The sequence below is a fragment of the Hyla sarda genome, chromosome 2 (genome assembly GCF_029499605.1).
Source record: "Hyla sarda isolate aHylSar1 chromosome 2, aHylSar1.hap1, whole genome shotgun sequence".
NCBI lineage: Eukaryota > Metazoa > Chordata > Amphibia > Anura > Hylidae > Hyla > Hyla sarda.
This window is the reverse complement of record NC_079190.1, coordinates 753,214-775,228: the sequence shown is the minus strand read 5'-3', so window position 1 is coordinate 775,228 and position 22,015 is coordinate 753,214. Positions and strand designations below refer to the sequence as shown.

At 38.6% G+C, this 22,015-nt stretch overlaps 1 protein-coding gene across 3 annotated transcripts in view; it reads right to left on the bottom strand.

The window, feature by feature from the left end:
* Positions 1-17,682, bottom strand: part of LOC130358146 (olfactory receptor 52M1-like) — a 69,489-nt gene extending 51,807 nt beyond the window's left edge. Inside the window, exons 1-2 of one of the 3 annotated variants that reach the window (XM_056560976.1) lie at positions 17,442-17,682; positions 4,203-5,890 (exon numbers count right to left, since the gene is read on the bottom strand). In XM_056560976.1, coding sequence (XP_056416951.1) covers positions 4,946-5,875 — 930 coding nt within the window. In that variant the 5' untranslated portion in view covers positions 5,876-5,890; positions 17,442-17,682 and the 3' untranslated portion in view covers positions 4,203-4,945. Of the gene's footprint in view, positions 1-4,202; positions 5,891-16,000; positions 16,326-17,441 lie in introns of those variants that run through there. The other 2 variants (XM_056560975.1, XR_008889418.1) reach the window with 2 other exon arrangements.
* Between the last annotated feature and the right edge of the window lie 4,333 nt (positions 17,683-22,015).

Here is a 22,015-nt window from a genome sequence, read left to right as displayed (position 1 = left end):
GGGTAATGGAAAAATCCCATAGACTGTAATACTATAATGGGCTATGACGGGTTAAAACGAGTAATGGAAAAATCCCATAGACTGTAATACTATAATGGGCTATGACGGGTTAAAACGGGTAATGGAAAAATCCCATAGACTGTAATACTATAATGGGCTTTTGTAACGGCCATTTTTAATGGTTTTGTTAACGGGTCATTATAGCGGATCTTTAAAACAGAGAATTCTATAGTGTGAAAGCAGCCGAAGATGGGAAGAACTTAGTCCGGAGTTTCCCAACCAGGGTGCCTCCAGATGTTGCAAAACTACAATTCCCAGCATGCCCAGAGAGCCTTTGGCTTAGCCTTTTCTATAGATTAACTCACTGCTTGGAGTGAGTCTGGATGCGGCCACCGATGAGTTAATCTATATACACCAGTTTCTATGTTTGTGATCTGGTAGATATCTCTATAAAATGACCATCTGATCCTCTGTTAGATCACTCCCTGAGGAAGCCTTAACGGTGAAACGCGTTGGGGCCTGTCGTGCTGCATTGGTATGTGTGAGGGCTGGTCACTGCTCCGGGGCTATGCTGGGGATATTGGTTACTAGGCGGATCCTGGGTGGGATGTTCTATGTGCTGTCGGCTCTGGATCCATTTCACATCCCGGCAAACCATTGAGACCAAGTGATTTACCATTTTTATCTCACCATGATCTTGCCGTGATCTTTTATTAGGATTATTTTTCCTATACTGAAGTGTTCATTTTGCCGTCATCTATTGTTTGCTGCTTGTTTCTTTATAGAGCAGCGGTATAGATTGCACTTGTCACTTCATACACATCTATGTTTACTGGATTTGTCTGATTGTTGTTGCCCTTTTTAATGTATTTTATCTATATATTAGCTGAGTACTCGGCGTTGCCCGGTTTTTCCTTCCTAATCCTTGATGTGGAGGAAAATCAGCAGAGGAGGAAGCTTTTGACTTCATATCCCGTCCTCATATATTGTCATATCCCAACCCAACATCCTGACCTCATATATTGCCATATCCCAACCCCATATCCCGTCCTCCTATCCCGACCTCATATCCTGTCCTCTTATCCAGATCTCCTATTTCGACCTCCTATCCTGTCCTCCTATCCCGTCCTCCTATCTCGACCTCCTATATCAACCTCCTATTCCAACTTCCTATCCCGTCCTCCTATCCCGACCTCCTATCTCGACCTCTTATCCCGTCCTCCTATCCCGTCCTCCTATCCCGACCTCCTATCGCGTCCTCCTATCGCGTCCTCCTATCTCGACCTCCTATCGCGTCCTCCTATCCCGACTTCCTATCTCGGCCTCCTATCCTGTCCTCCTATCTCGTCCTCCTATCCCGTCCTCCTATCCCGGCCTCCTATATCAACCTCCTATTCCAACTTCCTATCCCGACCTCCTATCTCTACCTCTTATCCCGTCTTCCTATCCCGTCCTCCTATCTCGACCTCCTATCGCGTCCTCCTATCCCGACCTCCTATCTCGACCTCCTATCGCGTCCTCCTATCCCGACTTCCTATCCCGTCCTCCTATCTCGGCCTCCTATTCCAACTTCCTATCCCGTCCTCCTATCTCTACCTCTTATCCCGTCTTCCTATCCCGACCTCCTATCTCGACCTCCTATCGCGTCCTCCTATCGCGTCCTCCTATCCCGACCTCCTATCTCGACCTCCTATCGCGTCCTCCTATCCAGACTTCCTATCCCGTCCTCCTATCTCGGCCTCCTATTCCAACTTCCTATCTCGTCCTCCTATCCCGTCCTCCTATCCCGGCCTCCTATATCAACCTCCTATTCCAACTTCCTATCCCGTCCTCCTATCTCGACCTCCTATCTCTACCTCTTATCCCGTCCTCCTATCCCGACCTCCTATGTCAACCTCCTATCCCGACCTCCTATCTCTACCTCTTATCCCGTCCTCCTATCCCGTCCTCCTATCTCGACCTCCTATCGCGTCCTCCTATCCCGACCTCCTATCTCAACCTCCTATCGCGTCCTCCTATCCCGACTTCCTATCCCGTCCTCCTATCTCGGCCTCCTATTCCAACTTCCTATCCCGTCCTCCTATCTCTACCTCTTATCCCGTCCTCCTATCCCGACCTCCTATGTCGACCTCCTATCTCTACCTCTTATCCCGTCCTCCCATTCCGACCTCCTATCCCGTCCTCATATCCCGACCCGTAATATGTGACCAGGTACTGAAATATCTCCAGCCGTACAGAAGTTATGTGAGAACATACATTTCCAATTGATTTGCATGAGACTTTAAACAAAAAACCCGACCCTCACAAATGGGGGTAGTTAAGGGTTAAATTAACTATCCTATATTTTAAGTGGATATATAAGTAACATGTGACCAAGTATTATGGAAATATCTCCAGCCGTTTGGAAGTTATGCAGTAACATATATTTCCCATAGACTTGCATGGGACTTTAAACAAAAACCCCGCCCCTGGCAAATGGGGGTGAGTAAGGGTTAAATCACCGATCCTATGTTTGTTGGTGACATATAAGTAACATGTGGCCAAGTGTAATGGTAATATCTACAGCCGTGTGGACGTGATGCTGGAACATACACACATATATACACATACATATATATACACACATCATACATACACACATACACATATATATATATACACACATACATACACACATATATACATCTATATACACACACATACATACACACATATATACACACATACATACCTACATACACATACACACATATATACACACACATACATACATACATACACACATACATACACACACACATATATATATATATACACACACATACATACACACATATATACACACACACATACATATATTTATATATATATATATATACACACATACACACACACACATACACATATATACATACATACATATACACACATACATACATCTATATACACACACATACATACACACATATATACACACATACATACCTACATACACACACACATACATACCTACATATATACACACATACATACCTACATACACACACACATACATACCTACACACACACACACACACATATATACACACACACACACATACATACACACACACATATATATATATATATATATATATATATATATATATACACACACACACATACATACACACATATATACACACACACACACATACATATATTTTTATATATATATATATATATACACACATACACACACACACATACACATATATACATACATACACACACATTGAGTTTTATATATATGTATATATATAGATTTCAATAAAGATTATTTGATATTTTGCATCAAAAATATTTTCTGGTGCGTTTAATAGGTTTTCAAATCCTGTATCACGCCTTAGTGATCAGAGAGAAAGGAGAATTTGTGGTGGCTCACTGGGCTGTGATGTCTGGTATAAGGTTCATGACGCCAGGGTTGCGTTAACCTCCATGCTCAAAGGGTAGTAGCTTCCTGGGCCAAACGCTGGGGTAATAACAACCATTGATGCAGGGTTACAAAAACTACCAATTATTACTCAGGAACTCACAACATTATACAGGAAGAGTTCAAACAGTAGTGCAATGTTTGCTGGAGTATGCTTCAGGGATCACAGTTGCTTCAGGTCACCATGTAACCTTGCTGACTAGCTTCTTGCTTGCTGATTTATGTTTTAGACTGATCTGCATTTGACTGTGTAGCTTGTAAGAGACTTAGGGGCTTACCAACACTGACTCTGCTCTCCACATAGAAATCCGGAATTAGGTCTTACCACAGGGTTTATATTGTAGATTTATGGACCGGAGTTGCCAGAGGCTTTCTTTCTCCTGTAATCCTCTCCTTGGCTAATAGGGCCTGTGGGCTTACTTGGCTCTTCTCCCTACTGCAGACTTGCTTCTGACTGGAATAGATGACCTGGTTGACACGATCCTGTGAAGCGTGCTGTCGCTCAGGAATAGATTAGTTCTGTAACTCAATTTTCTTAGGCCTGCCCTCATGTGGTGAGGCCCAGTTTCACAGCAGAGGTCTAGAGGTGACTCACTGTCCTCTCTGTCCCTGAACTGGCTAACTCTGCCCAGTCTAGAAGACCTAGGGGAGCAGGGCAGCAGCCCTGATTGGCTGAAGCAAGCATGTGATCCCCTCAGCATACTCCTGCTCAAACAGATTAACCCCTTAGGACACAATAAAGCATATTAGTGCATTAATAGTTTATTGCAATAAATAATACATTTAAACCTGAATAGTTGGCACGGAGCAGACACAATAGGTGGCATCCACCTGACAGGACAGGAAGACACCGGGATACCACAAATTGTCATAGGCTTTGAGGTAAATAGAATATATATAGAATATCGACCTGCACAGGCTTCAAAATAGGTTTAGAGACATTGTGGCTATCCATGCTGTCCATTGTGGCTATCCATGCTGACCTGGAAAAGTAGAACCTCTTCTGCCACTGTGACATCTGAAATGGCGATCTCCGCTACTACAACCCCTATCTGTTACGCAACACTTGACTCCTGGGTAACCACATGTAGGTTCCATACACGTAGCTCTGCTGTACATACGGGGCCTTAAAGAGGTACTCCATTGCCCCAGTGTTCGGAACATTTTGTGTGGCAGTCTGCGGGGGTCGTGATGCCATGGCAATGCCCCCTGCTGATGTCGTGCCACGCCCCTTTCCATAGACTTGCATTGAGGGGGTGGGGCGTGACACCATGAGGGGAGGGATTGTGGCATCATGATCCCTTGTATTGCACAAGGTTTTTATCATTCAGTCCATAATAAAGTTTGCTCAAGGGTTGCAGGGCAGTAAGGTGCACCATGTATACTGTATACTCCAATGTATACCGCGAACCCTTTAACCTTTGACACTGGGGGTTCAGTCTCGCTTGTCCCATCAGGAATGTTTTAGATTTTTTAGGAGAAGAATGTCCTGACCCGCTCTCTGATCTGTTTAGTTCTGATCCCATAGACCAGGGGGTTCAGCAGGGGAGGAACAAGAAGATAGACATTTGCCAGGAGGATATGAGTTTGGTGAGGAACGTTTGTCCCAAATCTGTGGACCAAGGATGAGGAAAGTATTGGAGTATAAAAACATAAGATAGCACAGATATGGGAAATACAGGTGCCAAAGGCCTTCAGACGAGCCTCAGCGGTCAACCTGAGAAGAGCCTGAAGGATCAGGGCGTAAGAAGTTACTATAAGCGCCAAGTCCATCACCAGCACCATGAAGCCAATGGCCATGCCAAGGTGGTCATTGAAGGAGACATCTGCACAAGCCAGCCTCACCACCGCCATATGCTCACAATACGAGTGCAGGATAACATTGCTGGAATATAGGTGGAACCTTCTCAATAAGAGCGGCAAGGGGAGGATGTAAAACACCCCCCGCAGTACGGCCAATAACCCACTCATCAGAATAACACTGGTGGTCACCGTGACTGAATATCTCAGAGGGTTACATATGGCTACATAGCGATCATACGCCATGGCCAGAAAGATTCCAGATTCAATGGTAGATGAGGCGTGAACGAAGAACATCTGGAGGAGACACGCATGGTAGTCAATCTCTTTAAACTGAAACCAGAAGATGTCGAGAAGCTTGGGCATAGCCGCGTTGGCCAAAATAAGGTCTACGAAACCAAGAAGGATGAAGAAGATGTACATGGGCTGGTGGAGGCTGGCCTCCGTGACAATGATCAGCACAATGGTGTAGTTCCCAATGATGGCCGACAGGTATATTGTGAAGAACGGGATGGAGATCCAGATGTGAAGGTGCTCCAGACCGGGGATCCCCACCAAGAAGAATGAGGTGAAATGGAGACAGGAATTATTGGGCGAATCCATCACAGCCGGGGGAGTCTATAACAGAGAAGAAGAAGGAATGACAACTGTACAACATGTGCTATAAGCTGTAGAATATGATATAACCTGTAGAATATGGTGTAACCTGTAGTATATGGTATAACCTGTAGTATATGATATAACCTGTAGTATATGGTATAACCTGTAGTATATGATATAACCTGTAGTATATGGTGTAACCTGTAGTATATGATATAACCTGTAGTATATGGTATAACCTGTAGTATATGATGTAACCTGTAGAATATGGTGTAACCTGTAGTATATGGTATAACCTGTAGTATATGATATAACCTGTAGAATATGATATAACCTGTAGTATATGGTATAACCTGTAGTATATGATGTAACCTGTAGTATATGATGTAACCTGTAGTATATGATATAACCTGTAGTATATGATATAACCTGTAGTATATGGTATAACCTGTAGTATATGGTATAACCTGTAGTATATGATATAACCTGTAGTATATGGTATAACCTGTAGTATATGATATAACCTGTAGTATATGGTATAACCTGTAGTATATGGTATAACCTGTAGAATATGGTATAACCTGTAGTATATGATATAACCTGTAGTATATGATATAACCTGTAGTATATGATATAACCTGTAGTATATGGTGTAACCTGTAGTATATGGTGTAACCTGTAGTATATGGTATAACCTGTAGTATATGATATAACCTGTAGTATATGGTATAACCTGTAGTATATGATGTAACCTGTAGAATATGGTGTAACCTGTAGTATATGATATAACCTGTAGTATATGGTATAACCTGTAGTATATGGTATAACCTGTAGTATATGGTATAACCTGTAGTATATGATATAACCTGTAGTATATGGTATAACCTGTAGAATATGGTATAACCTGTAGTATATGATATAACCTGTAGTATATGGTATAACCTGTAGTATATGATATAACCTGTAGTATATGATATAACCTGTAGAATATGGTATAATCTGTAGTATATGATATAACCTGTAGTATATGATATAACCTGTAGAATATGGTGTAACCTGTAGTATATGATATAACCTGTAGTATATGGTATAACCTGTAGTATATGATATAACCTGTAGTATATGATATAACCTGTAGTATATGGTATAACCTGTAGAATATGATATAACCTGTAATATATGATATAACCTGTAGTATATGATATAACCTGTAGTATATGGTATAACCTGTAGTATATGATATAACCTGTAGTATATGATGTAACCTGTAGTATATGATATAACCTGTAGTATATGGTATAACCTGTAGTATATGATGTAACCTGTAGTATATGATATATGATATAACCTGTAGTATATGATATAACCTGTAGTATATGATATAACCTGTAGTATATGATATAACCTGTAGTATATGATATATGATATAACCTGTAGTATATGATATAACCTGTAGTATATGATATAACCTGTAGTATATGATGTAACCTGTAGTATATGGTATAACCTGTAGTATATGATATAACCTGTAGTATATGATATAACCTGTAGTATATGATATAACCTGTAGTATATGGTATAACCTGTAGTATATGGTGTAACCTGTAGAATATGGTGTAACCTGTAGTATATGGTATAACCTGTAGTATATGATGTAACCTGTAGTATATGGTATAACCTGTAGTATATGATATAACCTGTAGAATATGATATAACCTGTAGAATATGATGTAACCTGTAGTATATGATATAACCTGTAGTATATGGTGTAACCTGTAGAATATGATATAACCTGTAGTATATGATATAACCTGTAGTATATGGTATAACCTGTAGTATATGGTGTAACCTGTAGTATATGGTATAACCTGTAGTATATGGTATAACCTGTAGTATATGATATAACCTGTATATGATGTAACCTGTAGAATATGGTATAACCTGTAGTATATGATATAACCTGTAGTATATGGTATAACCTGTAGTATATGATATAACCTGTAGTATATGGTATAACCTGTAGTATATGATATAACCTGTAGTATATGGTATAACCTGTAGTATATGGTATAACCTGTAGTATATGATATAACCTGTAGTATATGGTGTAACCTGTAGTATATGATATAACCTATAGTATATGATATAACCTGTAGAATATGATATAACCTGTAGTATATGGTATAACCTGTAGGATATGGTATAACCTGTAGTATATGATATAACCTGTAGTATATGATGTAACCTGTAGTATATGATATAACCTGTAGTATATGATATAACCTGTAGTATATGATATAACCTGTAGTATATGGTATAACCTGTAGAATATGATATAACCTGTAGTATATGATGTAACCTGTAGTATATGGTATAACCTGTAGTATATGATATAACCTGTAGTATATGATATAACCTGTAGTATATGATATAACCTGTAGTATATGATATAACCTGTAGAATATGGTGTAACCTGTAGTATATGATATAACCTGTAGTATATGGTGTAACCTGTAGAATATGGTGTAACCTGTAGTATATGATATAACCTGTAGTATATGATGTAACCTGTAGTATATGATGTAACCTGTAGAATATGATATAACCTGTAGTATATGATATAACCTGTAGTATATGATGTAACCTGTAGAATATGATATAACCTGTAGTATATGGTATAACCTGTAGTATATGATATAACCTGTAGTATATGATATAACCTGTAGTATATGATATAACCTGTAGAATATGATATAACCTGTAGTATATGATGTAACCTGTAGAATATGATATAACCTGTAGTATATGATATAACCTGTAGAATATGGTGTAACCTGTAGTATATGATGTAACCTGTAGAATATGATATAACCTGTAGTATATGATATAACCTGTAGTATATGGTATAACCTGTAGTATATGGTGTAACCTGTAGAATATGGTGTAACCTGTAGTATATGGTATAACCTGTAGAATATGATGTAACCTGTAGTATATGATATAACCTGTAGTATATGGTGTAACCTGTAGAATATGATATAACCTGTAGTATATGATATAACCTGTAGTATATGGTATAACCTGTAGTATATGGTGTAACCTGTAGTATATGGTATAACCTGTAGTATATGATATAACCTGTATATGATGTAACCTGTAGAATATGGTATAACCTGTAGTATATGATATAACCTGTAGTATATGGTATAACCTGTAGAATATGATATAACCTGTAGTATATGATGTAACCTGTAGTATATGGTATAACCTGTAGTATATGATATAACCTGTAGTATATGATATAACCTGTAGTATATGATATAACCTGTAGAATATGGTGTAACCTGTAGTATATGATATAACCTGTAGAATATGGTGTAACCTGTAGTATATGATATAACCTGTAGAATATGGTGTAACCTGTAGTATATGATGTAACCTGTAGTATATGATGTAACCTGTAGTATATGATGTAACCTGTAGTATATGGTATAACCTGTAGTATATGATATAACCTGTAGTATATGATATAACCTGTAGAATATGGTGTAACCTGTAGTATATGATATAACCTGTATATGATGTAACCTGTAGAATATGGTGTAACCTGTAGAATATGGTGTAACCTGTAGTATATGATATAACCTGTAGTATATGATGTAACCTGTAGTATATGATGTAACCTGTAGAATATGATATAACCTGTAGTATATGATATAACCTGTAGTATATGATGTAACCTGTAGAATATGATATAACCTGTAGTATATGGTATAACCTGTAGTATATGATATAACCTGTAGTATATGATATAACCTGTAGTATATGGTATAACCTGTAGTATATGGTATAACCTGTAGAATATGATATAACCTGTAGAATATGATATAACCTGTAGTATATGGTATAACCTGTAGTATATGATATAACCTGTAGTATATGGTATAACCTGTAGTATATGATATAACCTGTAGTATATGATATAACCTGTAGTATATGGTATAACCTGTAGTATATGGTATAACCTGTAGTATATGGTATAACCTGTAGTATATGGTATAACCTGTAGTATATGATATAACCTGTAGTATATGATATAACCTGTAGTATATGATATAACCTGTAGTATATGGTATAACCTGTAGTATATGGTATAACCTGTAGTATATGGTATAACCTGTAGTATATGGTATAACCTGTAGTATATGGTATAACCTGTAGTATATGATATAACCTGTAGTATATGATATAACCTGTAGAATATGATATAACCTGTAGAATATGATATAACCTGTAGAATATGATATAACCTGTAGTATATGGTATAACCTGTAGTATATGATATAACCTGTAGTATATGATATAACCTGTAGTATATGGTATAACCTGTAGTATATGGTATAACCTGTAGTATATGGTATAACCTGTAGAATATGATATAACCTGTAGAATATGATATAACCTGTAGTATATGGTATAACCTGTAGTATATGGTATAACCTGTAGTATATGATATAACCTGTAGTATATGATATAACCTGTAGTATATGGTATAACCTGTAGTATATGGTATAACCTGTAGTATATGGTATAACCTGTAGTATATGGTATAACCTGTAGTATATGATATAACCTGTAGTATATGATATAACCTGTAGTATATGGTATAACCTGTAGTATATGGTATAACCTGTAGTATATGATATAACCTGTAGAATATGATATAACCTGTAGAATATGATATAACCTGTAGAATATGATATAACCTGTAGTATATGGTATAACCTGTAGTATATGATATAACCTGTAGTATATGATATAACCTGTAGTATATGATATAACCTGTAGTATATGATATAACCTGTAGTATATGATATAACCTGTAGTATATGATATAACCTGTAGTATATGATATAACCTGTAGTATATGATATAACCTGTAGTATATGATATAACCTGTAGAATATGGTATAACCTGTAGTATATGATATAACCTGTAGTATATGGTATAACCTGTAGTATATGATATAACCTGTAGTATATGATATAACCTGTAGTATATGATATAACCTGTAGTATATGGTATAACCTGAAGTATATGATATAACCTGTAGTATATGATGTAACCTGTAGTATATGATATAACCTGTAGTATATGATATAACCTATAGTATATGATATAACCTGTAGTATATGGTATAACCTGTAGTATATGATGTAACCTGTAGAATATGTTATAACCTGTAGTATATGATATAACCTGTAGTATATGATATAACCTGTAGTATATGATGTAACCTGTAGAATATGGTGTAACCTGTAGTATATGATATAACCTGTAGTATATGGTATAACCTGTAGTATATGGTATAACCTGTAGTATATGTTATAACCTGTAGTATATGATATAACCTGTAGTATATGGTGTAACCTGTAGAATATGATATAACCTGTAGAATATGATATAACCTGTAGAATATGATATAACCTGTAGTATATGGTATAACCTGTAGTATATGATATAACCTGTAGTATATGATATAACCTGTAGTATATGGTATAACCTGTAGTATATGATATAACCTGTAGTATATGATATAACCTGTAGTATATGATATAACCTGTAGTATATGATATAACCTGTAGTATATGGTATAACCTGTAGTATATGATATAACCTGTAGTATATGATATAACCTGTAGTATATGATATAACCTGTAGAATACAATGTAACCTGTAGTATACGATATAACCTGTAGTATATGATATAACCTGTAGTATATGATATAACCTGTAGTATATGATATAACCTGTAGTATATGATGTAACCTGTAGTATATGATATAACCTGTAGTATATGGTATAACCTGTAGTATATGGTATAACCTGTAGTATATGATATAACCTGTAGTATATGATGTAACCTGTAGTATATGATATAACCTGTAGTATATGATATAATCTGTAGTATATGGTATAACCTGTAGTATATGATGTAACCTGTAGTATATGATGTAACCTGTAGTATATCGTGTAACCTGTAGAATATGGTATAACCTGTAGTATATGGTATAACCTGTAGTATATGGTATAACCTGTAGTATATGATATAACCTGTAGTATATGATATAACCTGTAGTATAAGGTATAACCTGTAGTATATGATATAACCTGTAGTATATGGTATAACCTGTAGTATATGATATAACCTGTAGTATAAGGTATAACCTGTAGTATATGATATAACCTGTAGTATATGGTATAACCTGTAGTATATGATATAACCTGTAGTATATGATATAACCTGTAGTATATGATATAACCTGTAGTATAAGGTATAACCTGTAGTATATGATATAACCTGTAGTATATGGTATAACCTGTAGTATATGATATAACCTGTAGTATATGATGTAACCTGTAGTATATGATGTAACCTGTAGTATATGATATAACCTGTAGTATATGATGTAACCTGTAGTATATGGTATAACCTGTAGTATATGGTATAACCTGTAGTATATGATATAACCTGTAGTATATGATATAACCTGTAGTATATGATATAACCTGTAGTATATGATATAACCTGTAGTATATGGTATAACCTGTAGTATATGGTATAACCTGTAGTATATGGTATAACCTGTAGTATATGATATAACCTGTAGTATATGGTATAACCTGTAGTATATGGTATAACCTGTAGTATATGATATAACCTGTAGTATATGATATAACCTGTAGTATATGATATAACCTGTAGTATATGGTATAACCTGTAGTATATGATATAACCTGTAGTATATGATATAACCTGTAGTATATGGTATAACCTGTAGTATATGATATAACCTGTAGTATATGGTATAACCTGTAGTATATGGTATAACCTGTAGTATATGATATAACCTGTAGTATATGGTATAACCTGTAGTATATGATATAACCTGTAGTATATGATATAACCTGTAGTATATGGTATAACCTGTAGTATATGGTATAACCTGTAGTATATGATGTAACCTGTAGTATATGATATAACCTGTAGAATATGATATAACCTGTAGTATATGATATAACCTGTAGTATATGGTATAACCTGTAGTATATGATATAACCTGTAGTATATGATGTAACCTGTAGTATATGATGTAACCTGTAGTATATGATATAACCTGTAGTATATGGTATAACCTGTAGTATATGATGTAACCTGTAGTATATGGTATAACCTGTAGTATATGGTATAACCTGTAGTATATGGTATAACCTGTAGTATATGGTATAACCTGTAGTATATGATATAACCTGTAGTATATGGTATAACCTGTAGTATATGGTATAACCTGTAGAATATGATATAATCTGTAGAATATGATATAGCCTGTAGAATATGATATAACCTGTAGTATATGGTATAACCTGTAGTATATGATATAACCTGTAGTATATGATATAACCTGTAGAATATGGTATAACCTGTAGTATATGGTATAACCTGTAGTATATGATATAACCTGTAGTATATGGTATAACCTGTAGTATATGATATAACCTGTAGTATATGATATAACCTGTAGTATATGATATAACCTGTAGTATATGATATAACCTGTAGTATATGGTATAACCTGTAGTATATGATATAACCTGTAGTATATGGTATAACCTGTAGTATATGATATAACCTGTAGTATATGGTATAACCTGTAGTATATGGTATAACCTGTAGAATATGATGTAACCTGTAGTATATGATATAACCTGTAGTATATGATATAACCTGTAGAATATGATATAACCTGTAGTATATGATATAACCTGTAGTATATGGTGTAACCTGTAGTATATGATATAACCTGTAGTATATGGTATAATCTGTAGTATATGATATAACCTGTAGTATATGATATAACCTGTAGTATATGATATAACCTGTAGAATACAATGTAACCTGTAGTATATGATATAACCTGTAGTATATGGTATAACCTGTAGTATATGGTATAACCTGTAGTATATGGTATAACCTGTAGTATATGGTGTAACCTGTAGTATATGATATAACCTGTAGTATATGATATAACCTGTAGTATATGATATAACCTGTAGTATATGATATAACCTGTAGAATACAATATAATCTGTAGTATATGATATAACCTGTAGAATACAATATAATCTGTAGTATATGATATAACCTGTAGTATATGATATAACCTGTAGTATATGATATAATCTGTAGTATATGGTATAACCTGTAGTATATGGTATAACCTGTAGTATATGGTATAACCTGTAGTATATGGTATAACCTGTAGTATATGATATAACCTGTAGAATATGGTATAACCTGTAGTATATGGTATAACCTGTAGTATATGATATAACCTGTAGAATATGGTATAACCTGTAGTATATGGTATAACCTGTAGTATATGGTATAACCTGTAGTATATGATATAACCTGTAGAATATGGTATAACCTGTAGTATATGGTATAACCTGTAGTATATGATATAACCTGTAGTATATGATGTAACCTGTAGTATATGATATAACCTGTAGAATATGGTATAACCTGTAGTATATGGTATAACCTGTAGTATATGATATAACCTGTAGTATATGGTATAACCTGTAGTATATGATATAACCTGTAGTATATGGTATAACCTGTAGTATATGGTATAACCTGTAGTATATGATATAACCTGTAGTATATGATATAACCTGTAGTATATGATATAACCTGTAGAATATGATATAACCTGTAGTATATGATATAACCTGTAGTATATGATATAACCTGTAGTATATGATATAACCTGTAGTATATGGTATAACCTGTAGTATATGGTATAACCTGTAGTATATGATATAACCTGTAGTATATGGTATAACCTGTAGTATATGATATAACCTGTAGTATATGATGTAACCTGTAGTATATGGTATAACCTGTAGTATATGGTATAACCTGTAGTATATGATATAACCTGTAGTATATGATATAACCTGTAGTATATGATGTAACCTGTAGTATATGGTATAACCTGTAGTATATGGTATAACCTGTAGTATATGATATAACCTGTAGTATATGATATAGCCTGTAGTATATGATATAACCTGTAGTATATGATATAACCTGTAGTATATGATATAACCTGTAGTATATGATATAACCTGTAGTATATGATATAACCTGTAGTATATGGTATAACCTGTAGTATATGGTATAACCTGTAGTATATGATATAATCTGTAGAATATGATATAACCTGTAGAATATGATATAACCTGTAGTATATGGTATAACCTGTAGTATATGATATAACCTGTAGTATATGATATAACCTGTAGTATATGGTATAACCTGTAGTATATGGTATAACCTGTAGTATATGATATAACCTGTAGAATATGATATAACCTGTAGTATATGATATAACCTGTAGTATATGATATAACCTGTAGTATATGATATAACCTGTAGTATATGATATAACCTGTAGAATATGATATAACCTGTAGTATATGGTATAACCTGTAGTATATGATATAACCTGTAGTATATGATATAACCTGTAGTATATGATATAACCTGTAGTATATGATATAACCTGTAGTATATGATATAACCTGTAGAATATGATATAACCTGTAGAATATGATATAACCTGTAGTATATGATATAACCTGTAGTATATGATATAACCTGTAGTATATGATATAACCTGTAGTATATGATATAACCTGTAGTATATGATATAACCTGTAGTATATGATATAACCTGTAGTATATGATATAACCTGTAGTATATGGTGTAACCTGTAGTATATGATATAACCTGTAGTATATGATATAACCTGTAGTATATGATATAACCTGTAGTATATGATATAACCTGTAGAATACAATATAATCTGTAGGATATGATGTAACAATTTTGCATATTAAATAGAAAATATACATTATGACAAAAATACATACATAAAAATACAAGTACAGCAGAAGTCAGTGAACTGGTTAATTTAATCTCTTCATAAATCCCTTTGTGTCTCTGCAGAGTAAAAGTGTCCCCCAAAAAAATTAAGAAAACAATTAAATGTCTACTCACCTGATCCCTCATGATGTATCGTGAAGTCTGGAGACCTCGTGTCCCGAGTTCTGCATTGTCTGAGGCACGACTATGTGATAGTGATGGCGTCACGGAATCATGTGAAGCCTCAGAACTGAAGCCCCTAATATATATATATATATAGTGTATAGCTGGGCGGGGATGTGATGGATCCCTGCTCCCTCATAGTATTAAACTATATCTTCAGGTGGATTGTAGAGGGGCAGGTGTGACCGTGTGACCACCCTGCACAATCCCCCTCATCACCGAAATCCAGACACTGAGGAAGACTTGGCCCCAAATAAGGACTTTGGGGGACATTCATCAAGACCTGTGCTGAGGAAAAGATGCCCAGTTGCCCATAGCAACCAATCAGATCGCTTCTTTTACTTTTTTTTAGAGGCCTTTTCAAAAGTGAAAGAAGCGATCTGATTGGTTTCTATGGGCAACTGGTCCACTTTTCCTCTGCACAGATTTTGAGGATTCCCCCACTTTATCCCCACACAATGGGCAAACCACACAACAAATAAGCTGCAGAATGTGGATTAAAGGGGTACTCCGTATGAGACATCTCATCCCCAATCCACTTCATGAGCCTCCGCCCTTCATCGCCAGTCATCCAGTCATCCCGTGCACCGGATGTCTGTGGTGCCGCAGCCGAGATCGCGGGGGATCCCCAGCAGAGGGACCCCCTTGATCAGACATCTTATCACCTATGCTTTAGATAGTGGACTAGATGTCTAGGGGCGGAGGACCCCTTTAAGTGCTTCATATTTAGTCAGGAATAGAAATTATATGTATATGAAAGACAGGCGGGCTCAGCACCATATAAAAAGGGGTGCTATCAAGCGTATCAACCAACAAATGCTACACCAAAATAGAAAGAGATACGCAATATAATGAACACCCACAGTGGCTATGTCTCAAACACTGTTATCTTTATTGCACATAAGTATATACAAAACGCAGACAATACAATTAAAATCAATTAAAAGGCCCAAATGGCCACAGCACAAATAAGGGGGGACCCCACCCAGGGCACCTGCCTCCACAAATAAATAGGTTATGAGCCCATCATATTGTAAGAATGTAATACCAATACAGTCCTATCCCCACAACGTTAGCAGTTCAGTTATCCTTCATAAATAACAGTAAAGGACAATGGATGGAGGAGTAGTCAGGCAGGTGCCCCCCTAGAGACCCCACGTGTTCCGTTGCCCGTCAGTAACTTCCTCAGGGGTTCCTCAGACACCCGCGTAACCCTCCCCGTATCTATGTTTTGTCATCTAACAGGGGCAGGTAGGGGTTAACTATGAAAAACTTAAAAAAAACATTCCCAAAGCCTACAGTCGATGATTCCAGAGAGTAATAGACAGCACAGAATGTGTAATATAAACAGGATCACACAAGGTGCAATTGTTAAGTGTAGGGGTGCACTTACTTTTTGAGAGAGGCTGCTCCTGCGATTCCTCAGGTTCCTTTAGTTTTATGACTGGGTGCACATGTGGTGACCCAGTACAGAATCCCGTGTTCTTCTGTACTCCGGCCCATCCTGTGTGGCAGATGCTACTCAATGTCCGTCTTGGCCCCACACTCCTCAGAACTCTCTATAATGCTCTATATAATGTAATGTTACATAAGGGTTAATGTATTGTATTTTCTATGCACTTGTTACCTTAAGAATCCTGTTGCTATGACCCTTGTTGCTAGGGGAGTATGCGGAGGTGAACCAGGTGACTTATGCGGCCAATGGGATCTCTCTAAATTGCTCCCATCTATAGTGAGGTCAGAGTTCAGTTCTCTCTCTTGCTGAGGTAAAGTTTGGTGAAGTCTGTGAGGTGATTCGGATGGAGGCCTGAGGCCTAGTCCAGCCTCCACACATCAATTACCAGTTAACCCCAGTACCCAGGTGAAAGTCAAAGCCTTGAGATAAGTCTACAGCCGGGGACTAATTCAAGTCAAGTTAGTCAAGTCAAAGTAACTAAAGTTTAGCGTGGGCTGCATACAAGTCAAGTCAGTCATATACAGCACAATCAACTATAAGTCCCAGCAAGCCGATAAGCTTCCCTACGTTCACCCTGCACGTCCTTCATGCAAATCTGAGCTGCAACGGATTGCACCATCTTTCCAACCTCAGTAAAGCCAGCCAGTTTTCCGTAACCTTGCGGTGGAGTTTATTTGCCCGTGCCTGGCACAGGAGAAGCTGGTCTACCTTGGGTGGTGTATAGGTAAACCATGTCCTGGCGTCACGAAACGGTTAATTACATATTACCTTCACCGACACTGCACAAATACTTCTTTTCACAGCACAGTGTAAAGTTAGTATAGTTATTATTGTTTTCTTCCATGTGATGGTGGAACATTAGATTCCACCACATGGACCGCGCACCTACCCCCTATGTATTAATATTTTATCTCAGGACTATTTTATAAATATTTACTTACCAGAACCTAAATGTGCACGTCAGATCCATGAACAAATGTGAGAGGTGATGATCATCCGTCATGGCGACGATGAGAAGGTGAAGGCGTCAGGGATGAGGCCTGGGGTCTATACATAAGATAGAGAGCAGTAGATGATGTCAGGGAATTATACATTAGGTCTGGAACCGATAGGTGATGACATTTTACGTGAGGTCTAGAAGATATAGATGAGGTCTGGAGGTCTAGATGAGGTCTGGGGTCTAGATGAGGTCTGGGGGTCTAGAGGAGGTCTGGGGGTATAGAGGAGGTCTGGGGGTATAGAGGAGGTCTGGGGGTATAGAGGAGGTCTGGGGTATAGAGGAGGTCTGGGGGTATAGAGGAGGTCTGGGGGTATAGAGGAGGTCCGGGGGGTATAGAGGAGGTCCGGGGGGTATAGAGGAGGTCCGGGGGTATAGAGGAGGTCCGGGGGTATAGAGGAGGTCCGGGGGTATAGAGGAGGTCCGGGGGTATAGATGAGGTCTGGGGGTATAGATGAGGTCTGGAGTGGAGGTCTGGGGGTATAGATGAGGTCTGGGGGTATAGATGAGGTCTGGGGGTATAGATGAGGTCTGGAGGTATAGATGAGGTCTGGGGGTATAGAGGAGGTCTGGAGCAGAGGTCTGGGGGTATAGATGAGGTCTGGAGCGGAGGTCTGGGGGTATAGATGAGGTCTGGGGGTATAGATGAGGTCTGGGGGTATAGAGGAGGTCTGGGGGTATAGAGGAGGTCTGGGGGTATAGATGAGGTCTGGAGCGGAGGTCTGGGGGTATAGATGAGGTCTGGGGGTATAGATGAGTTCTTGAGGTATAGAGGAGGTCTGGGGGTCTAGAGGAGGTCTGGGGGTATAGAGGAGGTCTGGGGGTCTAGAGGAGGTCTGGGGGTCTAGAGGAGGTCTGGGGGTATAGAGGAGGTCTGGGGGTATAGAGGAGGTCTGGGGTATAGAGGAGGTCTGGGGGTATAGAGGAGGTCTGGGGGTATAGAGGAGGTCCGGGGGGTATAGAGGAGGTCCGGGGGGTATAGAGGAGGTCCGGGGGTATAGAGGAGGTCCGGGGGTATAGAGGAGGTCCGGGGGTATAGAGGAGGTCCGGGGGTATAGATGAGGTCTGGGGGTATAGATGAGGTCTGGAGTGGAGGTCTGGGGGTATAGATGAGGTCTGGGGGTATAGATGAGGTCTGGGGGTATAGATGAGGTCTGGGGGTATAGATGAGGTCTGGAGGTATAGATGAGGTCTGGGGGTATAGAGGAGGTCTGGAGCAGAGGTCTGGGGGTATAGATGAGGTCTGGAGCGGAGGTCTGGGGGTATAGATGAGGTCTGGGGGTATAGATGAGGTCTGGGGGTATAGATGAGGTCTGGAGATATAGATGAGGTCTGGAGATATAGATGAGGTCTGGGGGTATAGAGGAGGTCTGGGGGTATAGAGGAGGTCTGGGGGTATAGATGAGGTCTGGAGCGGAGGTCTGGGGGTATAGATGAGGTCTGGGGGTATAGATGAGGTCTGGGGGTATAGATGAGGTCTGGGGGTATAGAGGAGGTCTGGGGGTATAGAGGAGGTCTGGGGGTATAGAGGAGGTCTGGGGGTATAGAGGAGGTCTGGAGCGGAGGTCTGGGGGTATAGATGAGGTCTGGAGGTATAGAGGAGGTCTGGAGGTATAGATGAGGTCTGGGGGTATAGAGGAGGTCTGGGGGTATAGAGGAGGTCTGGGGGTATAGAGGAGGTCTGGGGGTATAGAGGAGGTCTGGGGGTATAGAGGAGGTCTGGAGCGGAGGTCTGGGGGTATAGAGGAGGTCTGGGGGTATAGAGGAGGTCTGGGGGTATAGAGGAGGTCTGGGGGTATAGAGGAGGTCTGGGGGTATAGAGGAGGTCTGGGGGTATAGATGAGGTCTGGAGGTTTAGATTAGTGTCTGGGTTATATATGAAGCCTGAGAGGTATAGATGAGGTCTGGGGGTATAGAGGAGGTCTGGAGCAGAGGTCCGGGGGTATAGATGAGGTCTGGGGGTTTAGCTTAGGGTCTGGGTTATATATGAAGCCTGAGAGGTATAGCTGACGCTTGTATACTTGGGACCTCTGAGGTGTGGAGCTCTTGTTGAGGTCTTGGATCTTTATATGAGATTTCTGACTCCTCTCTGGCCCCAGCACAGCTGTACAGAATCCACTCAGGACTGTCGTAGTCCCAGCAGCAGCTTCTACAAGACATGACCTCATCTCCACTGGGTCTTCATTATGAGAAGACGACCTGTGCTCCCGGCTGTGGAGATCTGGAGACTGGATCATAATATCACCGAGTAGAGATGAGGGAACTTATCGGACGTTTGGTTTCCCGGGCTCGCTGAACTTTCAGAAAATCTTCGGCTGTGTCAATCTAGTTCCCGAGAATCGGCAATTAAATAAGCCTCAAAACTTGTGTATTGTTAGTCCACGGAGGTTTTTGCCCTGCATTTTTTTTGGCTCAAAAACGCCAGAAAAAATACTAGAAAAACTGCCACTGTTTTTCCCTGTGTTTTGGCGTTTTTCTGGCGTCTTTTCTTGCGTTTTTACCTTTGTGTGGAATTTGCCTTTTTGGCCCCTTTTGGCATTTTTTTTTTTACAAAATTAGTTGGGTACCAAAAAAAAAAAGTTGCAGTAGGGATGTAAAAAAATGTATTTAACTGAATGTTTTTTTTGTTTAGCAAAATTGTAATAAAGTTTTTTAAAAAGTGTGTTTTTAACTTTTTTCTCTATATTTTTTACATTTTTAAGTAGTACTACTACTCCAAAGCATGAACAGACTGTTCCATGATGGGAGTAGTAGTACCTGTAGTAATAGACATATCGCCCCCGGTGTCAGTCGTGACACCCGATGCGATCGTCCATAATATAGCAGAGATGCGGCTCCATACAACGCTCACATCTCTGCTCTGTACTCCGGCCAGTGATGTGAAGAGAACATCACTCATTCATATTTTCCGCCCAGAGTCGTGATTGGCCGGATGTTTGCAGCCAATCACAGCTCTGAGGGAAATATGAGTGAGTGGCCGGAGTATAATGCAGAGATGCGAGCGCAGGAGAAAGCCGCTCCATCTCTGCAATAGACTGGACGATCACATCAGGTGTCAGTAGTGACATCCGCTGTGATGGTTCCTTAACTGCAAGTACTACTACTCCCAATATGGAGTACACTCTGCTTCATGCTGGGAGCTGTAGTACCTGTAGTACCTTGCAGCGAGTGTAATTTCTGACACTCGCTGCGATCTGTCTATTAATGCAGGTACTACAGCTCCCAGCATGGAGCAGAGTGTGCAGAGTGTGCTCCATGTTGGAGTAGTAGTACTTGCAGTTAAGAACAGATCACAGCGGATGTCACTCCTGACACCTGTTGCAATCTTCCTGTATAATGTATAGATGCGGCGGCCGCTCTTCTATGGTCCCTGCACTGACATATATATACACATTCATATTTCCCACAGAGTTGTGATTGGCTGGAACCATGTGGCCAATCACAGCTCTGCAGGAAATATGAATATGTGTTTGTATACGTCAGTGCAGGGGACCATGGAAGAGCGGCCGCCGCA